We start from the raw sequence: 16113 nt of genomic DNA on the forward strand, positions 1-16113 counted from the left end.
CAACACACACACACACACACACACACACACACACACACACACACACACACACACACACACACACACACACACACACACACACACACACACACACACACACACACACACACACACACACACGCAGCAGAACTTTGTTTAAATTATTATTTTCTTCCATTAATCATCCCACAATTACCTCCGTGTACATAAACTATTTAAAATTGGCTCCAGTTTGATCTTTTTCTACAGAATAAGAACTTTTAATACTTTAAGTATGTACTGAAGTTTTGATTCTGTACTTTGTCATCATTATTGTTTCAATGCAGGACTTTTACTTGTGATGATTCATATCTGCAATGACTGTCTGAATATCAGCCAGTAAAAAATTTAAATCTCTGTCTGGTCGATGTAACCCCTAAAAATTCAACTCCGTGTATCAAGGAGACATACTCAACTACTGTTTTCCAGTGTAAAATTACACTACATTACACAATGTCAAATGTAAGATTAAAATGATTCATGGTTTAATAATTGATTAAAATTGACCAAAACTGACTAGGTCATTCCTCGCAGCACAGACTACTTTAGGTATACCCCAGTCACATTCTGCAGAAAAGCACAACATGAGGACTATTGCCACTTCAGTTATAAATGATCACAATACAGCTTTAGATAAAAGCAAACACTGTTCAGCTTTTATTCTTAACATTTCAGAGGTATCTAATACAGTTGATCATACCTTTTTTTTTTTTTTTTTTAAAAGTGACTGAAGTGTTTGATGTTATATCAGAATTTGTGAAAGTTCAAAAAGGTGTCCCACATGGCTCAATCCTGGGGCCTCCACTGTTAACTCTTTATATTAATACTGTCTCCTCTGTATCTAGTAGTAATGTACGCTACTTGTTTTTGAATTTATTTGCACCGTAAAAGAAAAAAGATAGAAATATACACAGAAAAAAAGACAATAATTTCATATCTTCACATTTTTCATATCCAGTGGTTGCAGCTTGTCAAAAGTGAGGATTTAAAAAATAAACTGAAAATCTTTGGTTTTTTTTTTACTGTTGGTTGGATAAAATTAGCATTCATAAGATCCAACCATAGGTGCATTAGATATATCCACTTCATCCTGTAAAGAGTCGTTGGGGGTTGGAGCTGATCTCAGATGACATTGAGTGAAAGTACAGGTTGCTGGTTCATCACATGACCAACACAAAGAGACAGAAAGCCAATTTAGAATCACTAATTTAAAAGTCAGTGAATTTCTAACAGACAGATACTACATTTTATATGATAATTGAAATTTTAATTAAGATTTTTCACTACATTTTGACACATTACATAAAATACAATGAATCGGCAATTTGAGAAAATGAATCATTAGTTGTAAAGGACGATTTCTACATTGCCAATACTTTTACTCTTGTGAGAGGTAAGAATACTTCTCCTGACAATCAGGGATTCAGACTATTTTATAGAAATCATTCTCTAATAAACAGTCAGTTGCAGTAATTCTCTCTTGTGTTGTCTAATGGCGCTCATTTACACACGTTAGCACATGCACACACACACAAACGTGGATTTGGATTCAGACCTTGCCATCTTTGTTTCTAGAGCCTCCCAAATGCCAGCAGGTCACCATGTGGCCTCTGTGAAATGTCACTACGTCAGGTTGCAGCGATTGACGATGGTGGTCTCATTAAATGTGATCGGGTGAATTAACCTTTTGTCTGTAACGATCAGACCGGCCCTGGACACCACTCTGCCCTTGGCCCTTTAGATGCATGTGTATGTGTGCTGCTGTTTCACACTAACATTGCATTTTAGACCAGGTAAATACTGAATATGAGTTTGCACAGAGGGCTGCATTAGTAGGCTGGTGGTGGGCAATGACACAGCTTATATTGTTACAGAACACAAAGAAACACAGTCAGCTGGTTGTCTGTGAATGAAGCCTTTTACTGCACCTGCTCTCCACATGAAAGTCACTGCTTCTTAATGCACATACTCCTCCTAGTGGAAAGGTATGACCAGTGTCATAAGCAGCTGGCATTTCTACACCATTTCAAAGAGTTATAAACAAATACTGGTGAATCTGAACTCATCTGCTTAATCTTCTCGTATTCTGTGCCATCAAAAAAGTTCAGAATGTGAGTTGAGTTTGTGTGCATACCTTTTCTTAAATCTTTTTTCAACCCTGATCTTGCCAACATATTGCCACATAATTGTTTTTACAGGAACAGTCTGCCCTCTTGTGGGTTTAGTGTTTATCACAGTCAAATTAGAAGGAAATCAAAAAACCGATACTAAGTACGGTTTCCTCAATTTTTTTGTTGCTTTTATTTTGCAAAATGTTCAAAACCATTTTGCAAATTTCTCAGCTAGCTTGTCAGTTCTATCCCCTTCGAAAGCTTAAATGGATTCAGATCTGCTGACTGACTGGAGAGGCCTCTCTGATATGTTCAGGAAACCAACTTTAGAGGACGTTTGCTTTGCGATACGGTGCATTATCATGCTGGAAGTAGCCATTAGAAGATGGTAAACTGTGGTCAGCAACAATACTCAGACAGGCGGTGGCATTCAAACCATGACTGATTGGTATTAAGAGGCCCAACGTGTGCCAAGAAAACATTCCCACACCATTACACCAGCAGCAGCAGCAGCAGCAGCCTGGACTGTTGACACGAGGCAGGTTGGGTCCATGAATTCATGCTGTTGACGCCAGATTCTGAGCCCACCATCTGCAGCCTCAGCAGAAATCGAGATCCATCAGACCAGACTACATTTGTCCAGTCTTCAGCTGTCCTGTTATGTGCCTCAGATTTCTCTATTCACGGCTGACAGGAGTGGAACCCGACATGTTCTTCTGCTGTTGCCTATATGTGTCAAGGTTTTGAGCGTTGTGCATTTGCAGATTCTGACATTTTCCAAGTTACAGTAACCCTTCTATCTGATCTAACCAGTCAGGCCCTTCTACTCTAACTGTCATTGCCAAGATGGTTCTGTCTGCAGAACTAACACTCTTTTAAGCCATTCAGATTATTGCATGTGCAAATGCCACCATTAAAGTCAGTGAAATCCCATTTCCTCCCCATTCTGTTGTTGGATATGAATATTAACTGAAGGTCCTGACCTTTTGCACTGCTGCCACATGACTGCTTGATTACATGAATAAGCAGGTGTACATGAGTTTCTAATAAAGGTGTGTCATAAGATGGAAAATGAATAACATGCCAAGTCATTTCGCATGTTGGGATTCGCACTTTTTGCCTTCGACATGACATTTCAGGATATGCAGTTTCGATGAATAACACCCTCTGTCTCATCTTAACCCTCACTTTAACTATTTTGTGTGCCATTTTAACAGTGAAATGACACACTAAAAGCCTAAAATGCATCAACATGGCCCATTAAATCTGGCAGAAGTGGCCTGCTACACAAATTACACATAACATTAAACCACTGACAGGAAAAGTGACTTTGTTACAATCCAACATTCTATTGGGAATCCTTTGGTCCAGGCATTCATGCAAAGGGTATTTTCACACATACAACCCGCCTTAACTTTGCTACAGATCACACCACAAAAACTGCACAGAAACAACTCAAGGAGCACAACAAAGAGCCCAAGATATTGTCCTGGCCTCAAAAATCCCCAGATACTAATCCAGTATCTGTAGGATGAGCCTCAAAACACGCAAGATCCATGGAGGTCCCACTGCACAACCCTAAGCAGCCAAAGGATCTACAGCCAACATCCTTGTGCCAAAAACCACAGGACACTCCCAGAGGTCCTGTCTACATGTCTCAACCTATCAAGGCTGCTTTGGCAACACGAGGAGGACTTGTACAATATTAGGAAGGTGGTTTTAACATTGTGGCTGATCAATGTGATGCATTTACATGTAATTTGGTACATTTGTTCATGTTCCCCACAAGATAAACTCTGATAACTTGGGATGCCTACTTTTTCAACAAGAGCCATCATCAAACACTAAAAGTTTGCTTTTTGAATACATAATATCTAGAATTAATGACACACATGTAAGCAAATGTTAGTATGCAAAGCTAAGACAGTGAGCAGGATAAATATTATCCCTGCTGTGAACCAATCTGCAAGTTCCCTTAAAGCTCTGAGGATGATCAACACCTTTAATGTTAGCTTTTAAACACCATTGTTTTTGAGTGGTGCTTAGAGATTTTACCTCATTGAGCTTCTTATCACAAACTATTGGAAAGAAACTGAAACCTAAATACACATTTAGATGTTTATTTTACTACAGTTTGTCTATTTGCACATGTAGATTACAATCGAACACCTATCTTTCTAGGCTATAATCTTGAAATGAGTTTTTTTTTTTCTCAAACACTGAGTCAGAAATTTCCACTTCAGTAGCACTTACTGGCACCAAACATGTAAGTTTCATTTCTACCTACATTCTAAGGGGTTTTATAGACGGGTCAATTCACATATTATTCATACTCTGAAGTAGAATTTATTCTGAAAAAAAAAACATGGTAAAAATGGATTTTATTTTTGCCAGTTGATAGTATTTTCTGATTTATGGAGTGATAGAAAGAAAAAGTCCCTCTGCAAAAACCTTTGGCTCCAATACACCAACAAAATGAAACAATCATTTTGAACTTGGCTTTATCCAAAGTTCTGATTTCTGTTCAGGAAATGTACTCAAAGTACTCAATATTAAATGCTATAATGCCTCATTTGCGTATTTTCATATACAACTTTGTGAAACTTGCAAAATAAAAATAACTCTCTTAATGTTTGAGTAAGTAATCAGCTGGGTAAGTGAGTGGAAACTGCATTTATCTGTGCATTTCTGTTAGTATGGACATGTGCTTTCTGTCATACATAAATTTGCGAACCAAAATGAATACATTCTTTATTCGGAATACCTCAGCAACATGCAATAAAATGCATATACTACAGCGGAAGGAGGCCTGCAGTTTGGGAAAGTCCTTTTAAGCACTTTTCTAAAATAACATCTACACTTCAACATCTTAATTTCAGCTACATCTTTACAATCTCTCCTGAAAGTCAACCCTCATGTCTCTGCAAATGTGTTCAAAATGCAACTCCATCTCTTTCATTCTTTCACATCTTGTTCTGTTGCTCACCCTCTAACCAAGCAGAGGTTTTGGCCGGCCTCCTGTAAAACCGCAGGGTAAAAATGTACAACAACAACCCTTCGTGGGCTCCATTTCCTCCCGTCTCTCTCCCAGATCGCTCTTTAAGGGTTATGATGGGGGCAGTGGGCTGGCGTGAAGCAACGTACATCAAGTGTACACACGGACCGCTCCCATACTGTGCAGACTTCTTTTGATCTTTTCTCATTTCTAATTTCTGGCACTTCAACACAACCTCGCTTTCGTTTTGTGTCACCCTCGGCAGTGACCGTGGTTTAAAAAAGGAAGTTTGTACAACTCAAGTCTCATAACCCTCCCCGGCTTATGAGACTTGTATGCATGCGGCTTGTGGCTGAGCTCGAGGTGGCCGCATCTCAACCAATACCCAACTTTAAGTACAACTCACTCCACACTGGGCTTATTCCAGCCAACTATAATGGGAAATGTTTTTCCAGCCTCCGAGCTTTCCTGGAGCAGTGCACAGTGCATTTTAATGTGTAGGTATGTCTTAAAGCCCTAAATGGAAGCAGATGTTCTAGTCGAAGAGTAAAAGTTTACATAGGGTTGTAATCAAGTGAGGGATTTTTCTTTTTCGAATTTTTTTCTTCTAGTAATTTGAGTCTATTTTTCTGTCTAAATAAGCCTGGTGCGCTGCATTGTGCGCATGGCTGAACTGTGCCGGGTTGTGCTGAGCTATGCAGCCACATATGGGAGTGATTACAGTCCAGTGTTTATCAGACCTCACTGAAGGACTGACTGTATGGCTGAGCAGTGCAGCACCAGCCTTGTGCACACTGTTCCCACCTCCAACTGTCTGCGCAATCAGATAAGTGATAAAAATATCACTTGCTACTCAGAGATTGCATATGCAAACATGATTCCTGGAAGCAAAGTCTTTCTAAAGATAAAATGATTAGTTGATCAGTCAGTTAGTCCAGACTGTTTTCATTAATGATTAATCATATAAAGGGATGGTGAGACGATTTAACATATAAAAGTCTGTTTACACATCTGCTGCATGTGACAAAACTTGTATAAAGCCGATTGTCTCTGCAGAGGAAGCTGTGTGAAGCTTAAAATGAAAAAAAAAATCTGCGGATGTTGAGTTACAAAGAAGTAGTTTACCAGATCAGTTGAGCCTGTTACTCATGTCTGCTGAAGACTTGAGGCTACATTAGCCACTACTAGCATAACACAGCTGAAACTAGGCCAAACTGTTAGCAGTCAAGTTGCATTGTGGGTAATGTAGATGCCAGGTTCAGACAAGAAGGAAGAACATGTGGAACACGGATCTAAATCTACAAGGTCCAAACTTTGTGGTTCTAGCTTGTCAGATATTTTCTGGTTGTCTTCATTTTAGGACTGTGAACAGAAGATCCTGACCCTGTGATCATGACCCTGACATCTGACAGCAGGAGATCTGTCAGGGGAACATCAGGTGACGACTTAACAGAACAACAGAAGTCTGCAGACAGAAGCAGCTGGTGTACATGAGCAAAACGGCAGACTTGCAAAATCTGTTAAAAATCCATGCAAATCAATGTATTAGTGCTTCTATATCTTAAAAACTAAAAAAAAAAAAACTCAGCCCAAGAAGACTATGTGATAACTGAAGTTTACTTTAGATCTATTTCCATACTGTGAGTCTGCATCCCCACACTACTGATTTTATAGCTGCAATCTTATCTGACAAACTCATCAAACACATGATTTAAAATTAAATTGAATTCAGCAATATTTCCATGTAGCTGACTGATAACTCACAAAGAAAGTAAGATTCGACAGAAAATACTGGTCTCACACATTCAAACACATTCCTGTTGGCTGCCGTGTGACCAGCTGCCAATGACGGACGCAGAGATAGTCTTCTTCCTGAAGGAGGTGTGGACAGCAGCAGCGTAGTTGCATTTAAAGCTACAGACACCAAAACAGGCCATGTAGAGCTGGGGTCATACAGGTATCTATTATCTATACACCACTTAATCCTCATTAGGGTTACAGGGAGGCTGGAGTCTTTCCCAGCCGATTCAGGGCGAGTTGAAAAATTAAAAGACATATACTGGGGACATGTGAGGACTTCATTACCCGAATAAAAGTGGCACAAATGGGGCCTTCAAATAAGGGGGGAAAAACACACACTTCCAGTTTCCAAACTTTTACCCCTGACAACAAAGGTCTTCTAATTCATTCATTTCCATGAATAAAATAATTAACTAACATCTAGGGGATGTAGTGCACAGGCATAAGCTGCCTTGAGAGCATTGTGAATTCTGGCGGTAAAAGAGAGGTGACAATGCAAACATTACCAGACATGCACCACCAAAAAGACCTGCAACTGCAAGGCCAGGAGGTTGCAGAGGTGGGTAACTTCACAGATGCATCACAGCAAAAAACACTTCCATGCGTCAAAAAACAACACATTTTGCCATTTAATTTAGAGGTATTGTAATAAACTAATAGAGAAAAATATCTGTAGACAAACTCATTATGAAAATATCAGCTCGTGGCGGCCCTACACCTTTCAGATGCTGAATTAAAACTGCCTTTCTACTTCTTCATTCATTCATTCTTGCCTGATGCAAACACATACAACCATAAGTACGGGGTGCATTTACAGTATGCAAAGCAGAGAAGCGCCTTAAGTCAGCAAGAATGTCAGCTTCTCCTCCAATCCAGCTCCCTGCTGGGTGCTTTATGACAGACTGTAAGGCAGAGGGAGACCCCAGCAGACCAGCTCATCACAACTACTTTCAGCTCTGTCTGTTAGAAAGCACATCAATATGCTCCCATCTATCAAGAGCCTGTTCGTGTATTCCGAGATCTAAACACAAACTGCGTGAAAACATGTCTGACATTCAAAACATATGTTCTTCATTCACATAAAGCTTTGAAGTCTGCTGTAAAAGCTTCACCAGGAAACCACAAGAGGACAAACCCTAATACATATTTCCTTCTGTTATTTAAAAGGCGCATGTGCTTTCAACTCGTTCTCCCATGCATTTAAAAAAAGCACGTGAACGCAGCACGGCACACTCCAGCTACATCTGGATCCAGTCTTGTGCCAATCTGACAAGCAGCGAGCTACGGCAAAAACCCCTGGCAACTGCAGTAACAAAACATTGTGGGTTTGGCAGCGGGCAAGGTTAATGAAGACGCTGATAGCATTTCAAAGCAAATGCTCTCAAATAACCTCTAAAGTGAGAAGTTAAGGGAGAAAGGAGGATGAGAGCATGAGCGACTGAAGAAGATTGTCAGAGGTGCAGCCCGCCGACGAGCTATTTTTGCTCCATTAATGTGGCTGCAATTGCCGGTAATGATATTGTTGCTTTGTTGTGCAAAGTGTTTTAAGTAGAGAATGGAGGCATAGAAACTTAGTGAAATCATTTCAAAAGTCACAAATCCACGCTGTCATACCTAATCTTTCCTGCCTACTTTGCAAACAGGCGCCTTATCTTGATGTATTTGTTTGGCCAAGATTACAAAATCAAACCCCACTATCATGTTCTAATCACACATTGTTAGCTTGATGATAAATGGGTTACTCTTCCCTCACGGTCCAATAACATACTCCAGCTGCTCTCCGCCAGCACATGCCTTTCCTTAAATGAACTACAAATGTTCTGCAAAGGATTGATGAGAGCCCCAAAGATTCCATGCAATGAGGTTAGTTTCCATCTGAATTTGCTGATGCTGCCATTGGATTCATAGAAAGCATGCTGCTGTCTTTCGGTGATTTTTGACACTGGTTTCATCAGAAAGCGTCTTCCTCCTGTGGTCGGGGTTTGCGTGCTTGCAGCACTGCCTCGTAGCAGTGACCATTCACATAATCCCCCTCTGTCTGTCCGAGTTATGTTTCTTCTGTCAGGTTTGTGGTCAGAGTCAAGCCAGTGCTTCCTTGGCTCCTTCAAGTGTCACCGTGTAGCCTAATCTCATTCACACACGATTAGCCGAAGCTGCCTGGAAGTGCTTTGAGACGGGCCAGAGACAAGAGTTCGGTGACAGGCAGACTTCACAAAGAGACAGGCCGCAATTGTTATGGAAAATAATAGAAAACGACTCTAAATAGCTTAGGATTTGTTGTTCTTGGAGGATATCCAGGTCTCCCTCTGTCAGGCTCCAGACTTGAGGGCATGTTTTGTGTTTGCTGGCTTATGCATCAGCAAAATACGCTCATATTTCTTAAAAGACTACTCCGCTGATTAGCATCACGCTCTTATAACATTGCCAGACTCACAGTGGATCAAAACTGATGCAGCAAAAGCACAAATATATATTTTTTCTATGAAGAATTCTTCTGTTCTTCTTGTTAAAATCTGGAGCCTACAACGCCCACAATTTGGGGTCAACCCATAACTGATATTTAAAACAGATGCACATTTGTACCAATTCCAAATTTAAAATTACACAACCTTTGAATCAAAACTCCACTGAAATGCCTTTGTTTATTTATGCTCTACATATGTGTTGCAGTGCTGGAAGGGTGGCAGTTGCATCAAAGGCAAATTAGTACATTTATCTGGAATCAGTTGTGGAAAAGAAATAGTAAAACAAACAATCGAAAAAAGCTGAATATCCAAGTAGTAAATGAGGAAGGGTCGGCATCAATTTGAAAATAAAAGAAGCCTTTGGGTGTGAAGTTAGAATGCCTACTCCTCATCATTTACTGGTTCCATCATAATCTGTTTTCAGGTCTTGGATAGAACTACTTCAAATGTGGAAAATGTTGTATGAAGCTATTTACACTGCACTCTCCAGAGACAGAAAACATTTTTCACATATGAAGTATCATCCAAGGCCTTTAAACAGACTATCATGTGTTTAATTGGTGGACTTCAGGCAATTTAATAGCCAAATGATTAGGATGCAAGCAACATGGGTTCAAATGGCATGAGCAGCAGAGACTGCATATAAGGATGGATGAACCCTCTGGGATGTCACTCATATGTTTCCAGAAGAACCATTTTGAAGCTCAGTCTGGTGGCTCCGGCTGTTGCCATCTTGGCGGTGCCTGACTCCATCTAACCCTAACTCCCTGCTCATCCAAAAATTGGCAAAGAGGTAGAGCTGAGACAAACCAAAAGAAGCCTGTTGCTGAAATAAGGCACCCATCTGTCCCTCAACGGGGCCACATCCTTATTTATGTAGAACTTAATACAGTTTAAATGGATAAATTATGTATAAGCTCACCCTGTACCGTTGCCTTGAACAGAGAAATGAGCTATAGAGCCTAAAACAGTTTTTGTACCCGACTGTAAAAATGTATTTTTTCTGCTGCAAATTTGGGCATTTTAACATGAGGTTCTGTGGGGATTGACTCTCTTTTGGAGTCAGCATCAAGAGGCCGTTCAAAGAGCTGCATTTCCCAGTTCAAGTCCCAACTGAACAGACCTTTACTGCCTAGCTGCCCTGTCCTCTTTTCCTGCATTTATTGCCTCTCTGCACTGTCACTTTCAAACACAGGCAAAAGTGCTCACTCTATGGACTTCCCCTTGAAGTTGGGAACAAACATGAACACACAAAAACACAACTGTACATGACGAACAAATACATAAGGTGAAAAAATATGCAACCACCTGCATCTCTCATCGAGCCAATCTGGCACAGCAAAAGAAAATGACCCAATAATTGGTTCCAGTGGTCCGTCCAACTTTTCTGCTTTCACCTGCAACTTGGCAGCTAACCGCTGTCACTGATAATACGTGCCAACCGGCGGTCCGCTGACTTTGTTAGATAAGGCTTAGTCACGATGGAGCAGTGTCCAAAACACAGTCGGAAACATTTATGTGATGTGATGTGTTTATCCCAAAACGGATTACCTCCTAGAGATTTGCTCGGATCATGACAGCTTTACACCATTAGCTCGGATTTGTGGATTCTAGATGTGAAATAATGAATCGATTAATTGAGTCACAAAAGATCAGCTGCCTATTAACTATTCTGATAATCTTTCAAGTCGTTTGCTGTCTAGGAAAAATGCGCCGCATTCATCTGTTGTAGCCCAGTAATGGCGAGGACCTGCTGCTTTGTAGTGATCTGGATATATTCAGGTTGTGAACTGAAAATGTGCCACTGGAAGTCAGGAAATTATGAAGCCATTTTCACCTCTTCCTTAGATTTACAGACCAACCAATTAATCAATCAACTGAGACAATAATTATCCGATTAAATGATAATAAAACAATCATGAGTTGCTGCCTTAGAGAGTCCTTTAAAGTGCTGGAACATGTCTCCCACAGTGAGACTGTTCATGGTCTGGAGGAGAAAAAGAGGCCAGATCAAGGTCTGATAAAGCTACCTCATGACATACATCCACAGACAAACATATGGAAACACTTCAGCCGGTGTTTGCGTGAGGGAGAATGTGCGATCATGCACATGAGAGCATGCATGTAACATACAGTGGTCAGCCTTATGAAGCCGTCACAATGTGTCTGGGGTCTGTGTGGTCATGCATCTCCGCAGTAACATGAATTATACATAGACATCTCAGCTGCAGACCTATACTTGAGAGTCTTTCTTACTCCCTCAGTATTGCAGCGAAGCTCTTTCCCCATGCAGTTGCACTTCAGGCCCAACTCTGATTGATTGTCTGTTAAACTGCTAGTATCTGAGAGACAGAGTGCCAGGAAGCTCCACAATGTGACTCTGGGTCCGCAGCGTACAGAAATGGAGCAAGCTCTTTCACTGCGCAGGATAGATCAGGCTAATTAGACGGGACGTGTAATTTGAAAGTAAGTGCTTGGCACAATGCTGGCCGAATCTCAACCCCCGCCTACACCGAGCACCCTGACTACATGACTCTATTGGAAAAGTGAGACCTGGCAGGCTGGATGCAAATATCTCCAGCACACAAGTCTCACCATCACACACACACACACACACACACAGAGACAAAGTTATCAACCGTAAGAGCAATGAAGCGAGATTCATGAGTAATCTTGCACTGCTGCACACCTCCGCAGATCGTCTGAAATAGCAGGAAATTAGAGTGAAGGTGGGAGGAGGGGGAGATGATATGACCAGAATGATAATCTACATACAATACAGTCAAGATGAAAAGTGGAGATTCAACGATAATTTGTCCGGCAAAAGAAAATCTGTAAGCGACTCATTTTTTTCATGCAAAAACGCCAAACATTTAATGCTTCTTTCTTTTTTCCCAGTCTTATGAGAGTGAAAAGAATATTTTGGGGTGTAATGCTGTTGTTCGGACAAAAGTCTGCATACTGTGGTCACCTTGGCCGCAAGGAAAGTTGATTTTCTTTTTCACTCGCACTCAAAATCACAAAGTCAAAAATGACCCCTTTTGTTTCACTATGGTAGAGATGCAACACTGGGTCACTCTTTCCAGTGCCAACAGGCTAAATTGGCACAAAAGCTCAGGTTTGACCTTAAAACGTGTGTAAGTGACATTCAAAACAACATGCAAAATATAATGTATGTTCTATAGACCAAACAGTTAATCAAGAAAAGAATTAACAGATTAAAATACCCAAGTTGCAGCTCTGACAAAAACACATCTACTGACTGTACTATGTGCCAAAGATGATGCTCTAACACAACTGCTGTCGCAATTACTTAACAAACAGTTCCCAGTTAGGGAGTGTTGTGGACAAGACAGCGATTATGCAAAGAGGAAGGAACTGGTGTAACATCGGTAAAAGTGAAAACCACTGAGCAAACGAGCCATTTAGTGGTGCAGACCTCAGCAACACGCCTGGTGGATGAGCAGGGTTGGGCAAGTCAGTCAGTGTCACCCTGTTAGAGGAGCCCACAGGAGGCCGAAACCTGCAGGAGGTTTCGCCAAAACCCCAGTTCTAACAAGTCACATCAGCTGCACATTATGTGGTCTGTTTGCCTTCATGTCTCCTCAGGATGTGTGTCAGCTCACAGCTTTTGCTTCTGGGCATCCAGTGATCTCACTGCAAATCATCCACAGCAGGGTTTGTTTTGGTGGTGGGGGATTAAAGGCCGTATGTTGTCAGCCCTCTGTGGCAGACTGGACACATCTCAGAGACTGTGGTTACTGGACTGTCCAATCAGAACCTGATTTTGGCCATAAAATGACGATGGACCGCGTCCTGCCACAGAGCAGCTCTGTCAATATTGCAGTCAGGTGCAGACAAAATGAATCCGTGCGTAACGCATCCAACCCACGGTCCGATAAGACATGGAAACACACACGGGTCGAGATTAAAAAGAAAAGAAAAAGATAAGATGAACAAAAAGGCACCAGGACGTAATTTCACCCACAAAGGAGGGTATGTGAGGCGGTACACTCTCTTGGATACATAATGTTTCGGGGGCATCCCTCTGCTCCTTATCTATGCGCGCACTCACACACGGTAGATCCCGGTTAAATCACCGGTGCACAAGGTGAAAGACACAGCAGAAACTCGTTGTGTAGCCTCATGAAAAGTGACACTTCCAGGAGAGGAGAGTGTAGCTTTCTGCGGGATAGTAGAGCCATTTTGATCACCCTCTTGTCCCAGGCAGAAATGTAAATAAAAAAAAAAGGACCTACCTGGTAATCTCGAAGCTGCAACCCTTCCGAAGGAGCAAGGCTCTCTTCCGCATGATGCCTTTGTCTCTGCCGAGGTACACATTTTTATCTGAATTCATGGGTGCTGGACGAGCAGGGAGACTCTGAGGAGACAGCAGCACTTTCTTTGAAAGGGGGGAAAGTGAAGGGAAAAAAATCGAGCTGCGAGAAGAGAAGGGAGGGAAAAGAAGAAGACAGGCTGGCCGAAAAAGAGATCCTTTGACGCTCGGTTCACCTCAGCGGAGGAAAGGAAAGTGATCTTGCAGACTTCTCCCCCCTCAGGCTAGACAAAAGAGGCGTTTAGAGGTGCATGTTGTCGGCGTCGGTGGTACTTCCATGCGGCTGTGTTTGGAGCAGGAGCTGCTGCAGTTGTCACCGTGAGCGGACTGCGCCGAGGAGTCGCTCCACAGATCTGTGATCCTGAACTGTGGAGCTCACAGCGCTCCTTCAGCTTCAGCCCGGCACTGAGTGGCTGCTCGGCGGTGACTTCATGAGACCGATGGAGAGAGAGAGAGAGAGAGAGAGAGAGAGAGAGAGAGAGAGAGAGAGGCAGAGGCAGATGGTGGTGAGATTACAGTAGGAGAGAGAGAAACGGTGCGCTCAGGGTTAAATTAAGTTACTCTGTGCGTGGGAAAGGAAGAGAAAGTGACTAAGAGAGAGCTGGAAGTCAAGCCCATAAGATAGTGCTGCTCTGTTTATGTTGAAATCTGAATACAGTAGTACAGCATCCTTTAGTGTAGCAAATCAAGTGTAGATATTAAGGTTGAAACTCTAAATTGTGATTAGAGTGGATGTGGATTTTACCTGAGTGTAAAAAACAACAACAAACGCTTATAAAATCCGTATTTACCTGACTAAATTGTAAGGTCAAGACCTTATGGAAGGGTTGTTCATTATGTACATTTAGCAAACTAATTTAAATATTAGATCCTACAAGAATACATACTGAGAACCTAACCCATGTGCAGAAAAACTCTCTTTTAACAGGAAGCCACCTCCAGCAGAATCAGGCTCGGTGGGGTGACCATCTGCCCCGACAGGTTGGAGTGAGGGCAATCGGACAGAGGGAAAAAGCAGATATAAACGGACAACAAAGCGCATAAACACTGGACAGGTTGATGGGATCATGTAGTTGCAGATCAGATCTGTGCACTCAAAGGGTAGAAACACCTGCAGAGAGATTCAGAAAGAGAGGACAAAACACAAACAGCAGGAGACAGCGGATGTGAAATGAATAACGTGCAATAGCATCATAAAATGCTTCCAATTGAGAATTTATGGCTGCTTGTGAAGAGAGATGTGTGCTCACAACCCCTGTGCAACCTGACAGCAGTTTTGCAAAGAAGAAAAATGCGGCGTCCAAATGTCGAAGGCTGATTGAGATCCATGCACACTAACTCGATGGTGTGGTTGTGTCCAAAGGTGCATCTGCTAAATACTGACTTGAAGGGAATGGATACTCATGCAGTCATTTATTTGGCATTTTAGATTTTAAAATAATTGACAGTATTTTGTAAAAAATCAGTTTGTACTTTGACACAAAAGGTTCTCTTTTCGTAAATTCTTTCAAAAAGTCAAATAATATTAACCGTGATTCAATTTTGAAGGGGGGTGGGGTGGGGACTGCCAAAGGTGGGACCGAATTTAATTCGTAACAGGAGACTGTTCCAATTCAATTCCTGTTCCAGAGCCTGGATGCAGTCACTGAAAAAGCCATGTGGCCTTTGGTCTTGAGGCGTGAATGGATGACTGTAAGGATCGATTGTAGTGGTAACATAAAACAGAGTTAACATATCGGCCATATGTATTGTGTAGGTAAAGCATTAAGGGCTTTATAGACAAATACTAAAATTGTAAACTCTTTATTTCACTGGAAACCAATGCAAATAAGCCAGAACTGGTGTGACGTGATGTGCTCTGTTTTCCTTGAGCCAATTAAAAGCTACATTTTGAACTATCTGTTGCTGGGTGAGGTTAGACTGTGTCATCTGTGTAGGTTCTCATTCATCCAGGTCATGGTTATCCAAAGTAGTTTAAATCAGTCCACTGGACTTTTAAAAAAATTCCTTGAAGACGTTTCACCTCTCATCCAAGAGGCTTCTTCAGTTCTGGTGGTGGTTGGTGTTGCGTCACCTCTGTGAGGTGTGTCCAGGACTATTATTCCAACGACCAATACCAAAACTCATCTGACTACTCAACGATGGTCGTTGTGAGTATCGGTGGGAGTCATTGAAATGCTCAGATGTCACTGAGCCCTCGTGTGCTAATGGTGGTCATTAGCATGAGTCTACTGAGTAGTTCTTTTTGGGGAGTTTTGAAAGGACCTGATTGTAAATTGGCGAAAGATGATGTCGCAGACCACCCCCCCGTTCAGAGATGGCTTCTGGACTGTGTCAAACCGGTACAGGGAGTTACAGAAGTCCAGCTGTGAGCCGATTAATGCATGA

General features: G+C 41.7%; 1 protein-coding gene across 2 annotated transcripts in view; it reads right to left on the reverse strand.

The window, feature by feature from the left end:
- The window catches only part of garnl3 (GTPase activating Rap/RanGAP domain like 3), a 95455-nt gene extending 81306 nt beyond the window's left edge, over window positions 1–14149 (reverse strand). The window contains exon 1 of one of the 2 annotated variants that reach the window (XM_022219400.2): window positions 13649–14149. In XM_022219400.2, coding sequence (XP_022075092.1) covers window positions 13649–13746 — 98 coding nt within the window. In that variant the 5' untranslated portion in view covers window positions 13747–14149. The remainder of the gene's footprint in view (window positions 1–13648) is intronic. The other variant, XM_022219394.2, reaches the window with a different exon arrangement.
- Window positions 14150–16113: the final 1964 nt, after the last annotated feature.

Source organism: Acanthochromis polyacanthus, chromosome 18 (assembly GCF_021347895.1).
Source record: "Acanthochromis polyacanthus isolate Apoly-LR-REF ecotype Palm Island chromosome 18, KAUST_Apoly_ChrSc, whole genome shotgun sequence".
Lineage (NCBI taxonomy): Eukaryota > Metazoa > Chordata > Actinopteri > Pomacentridae > Acanthochromis > Acanthochromis polyacanthus.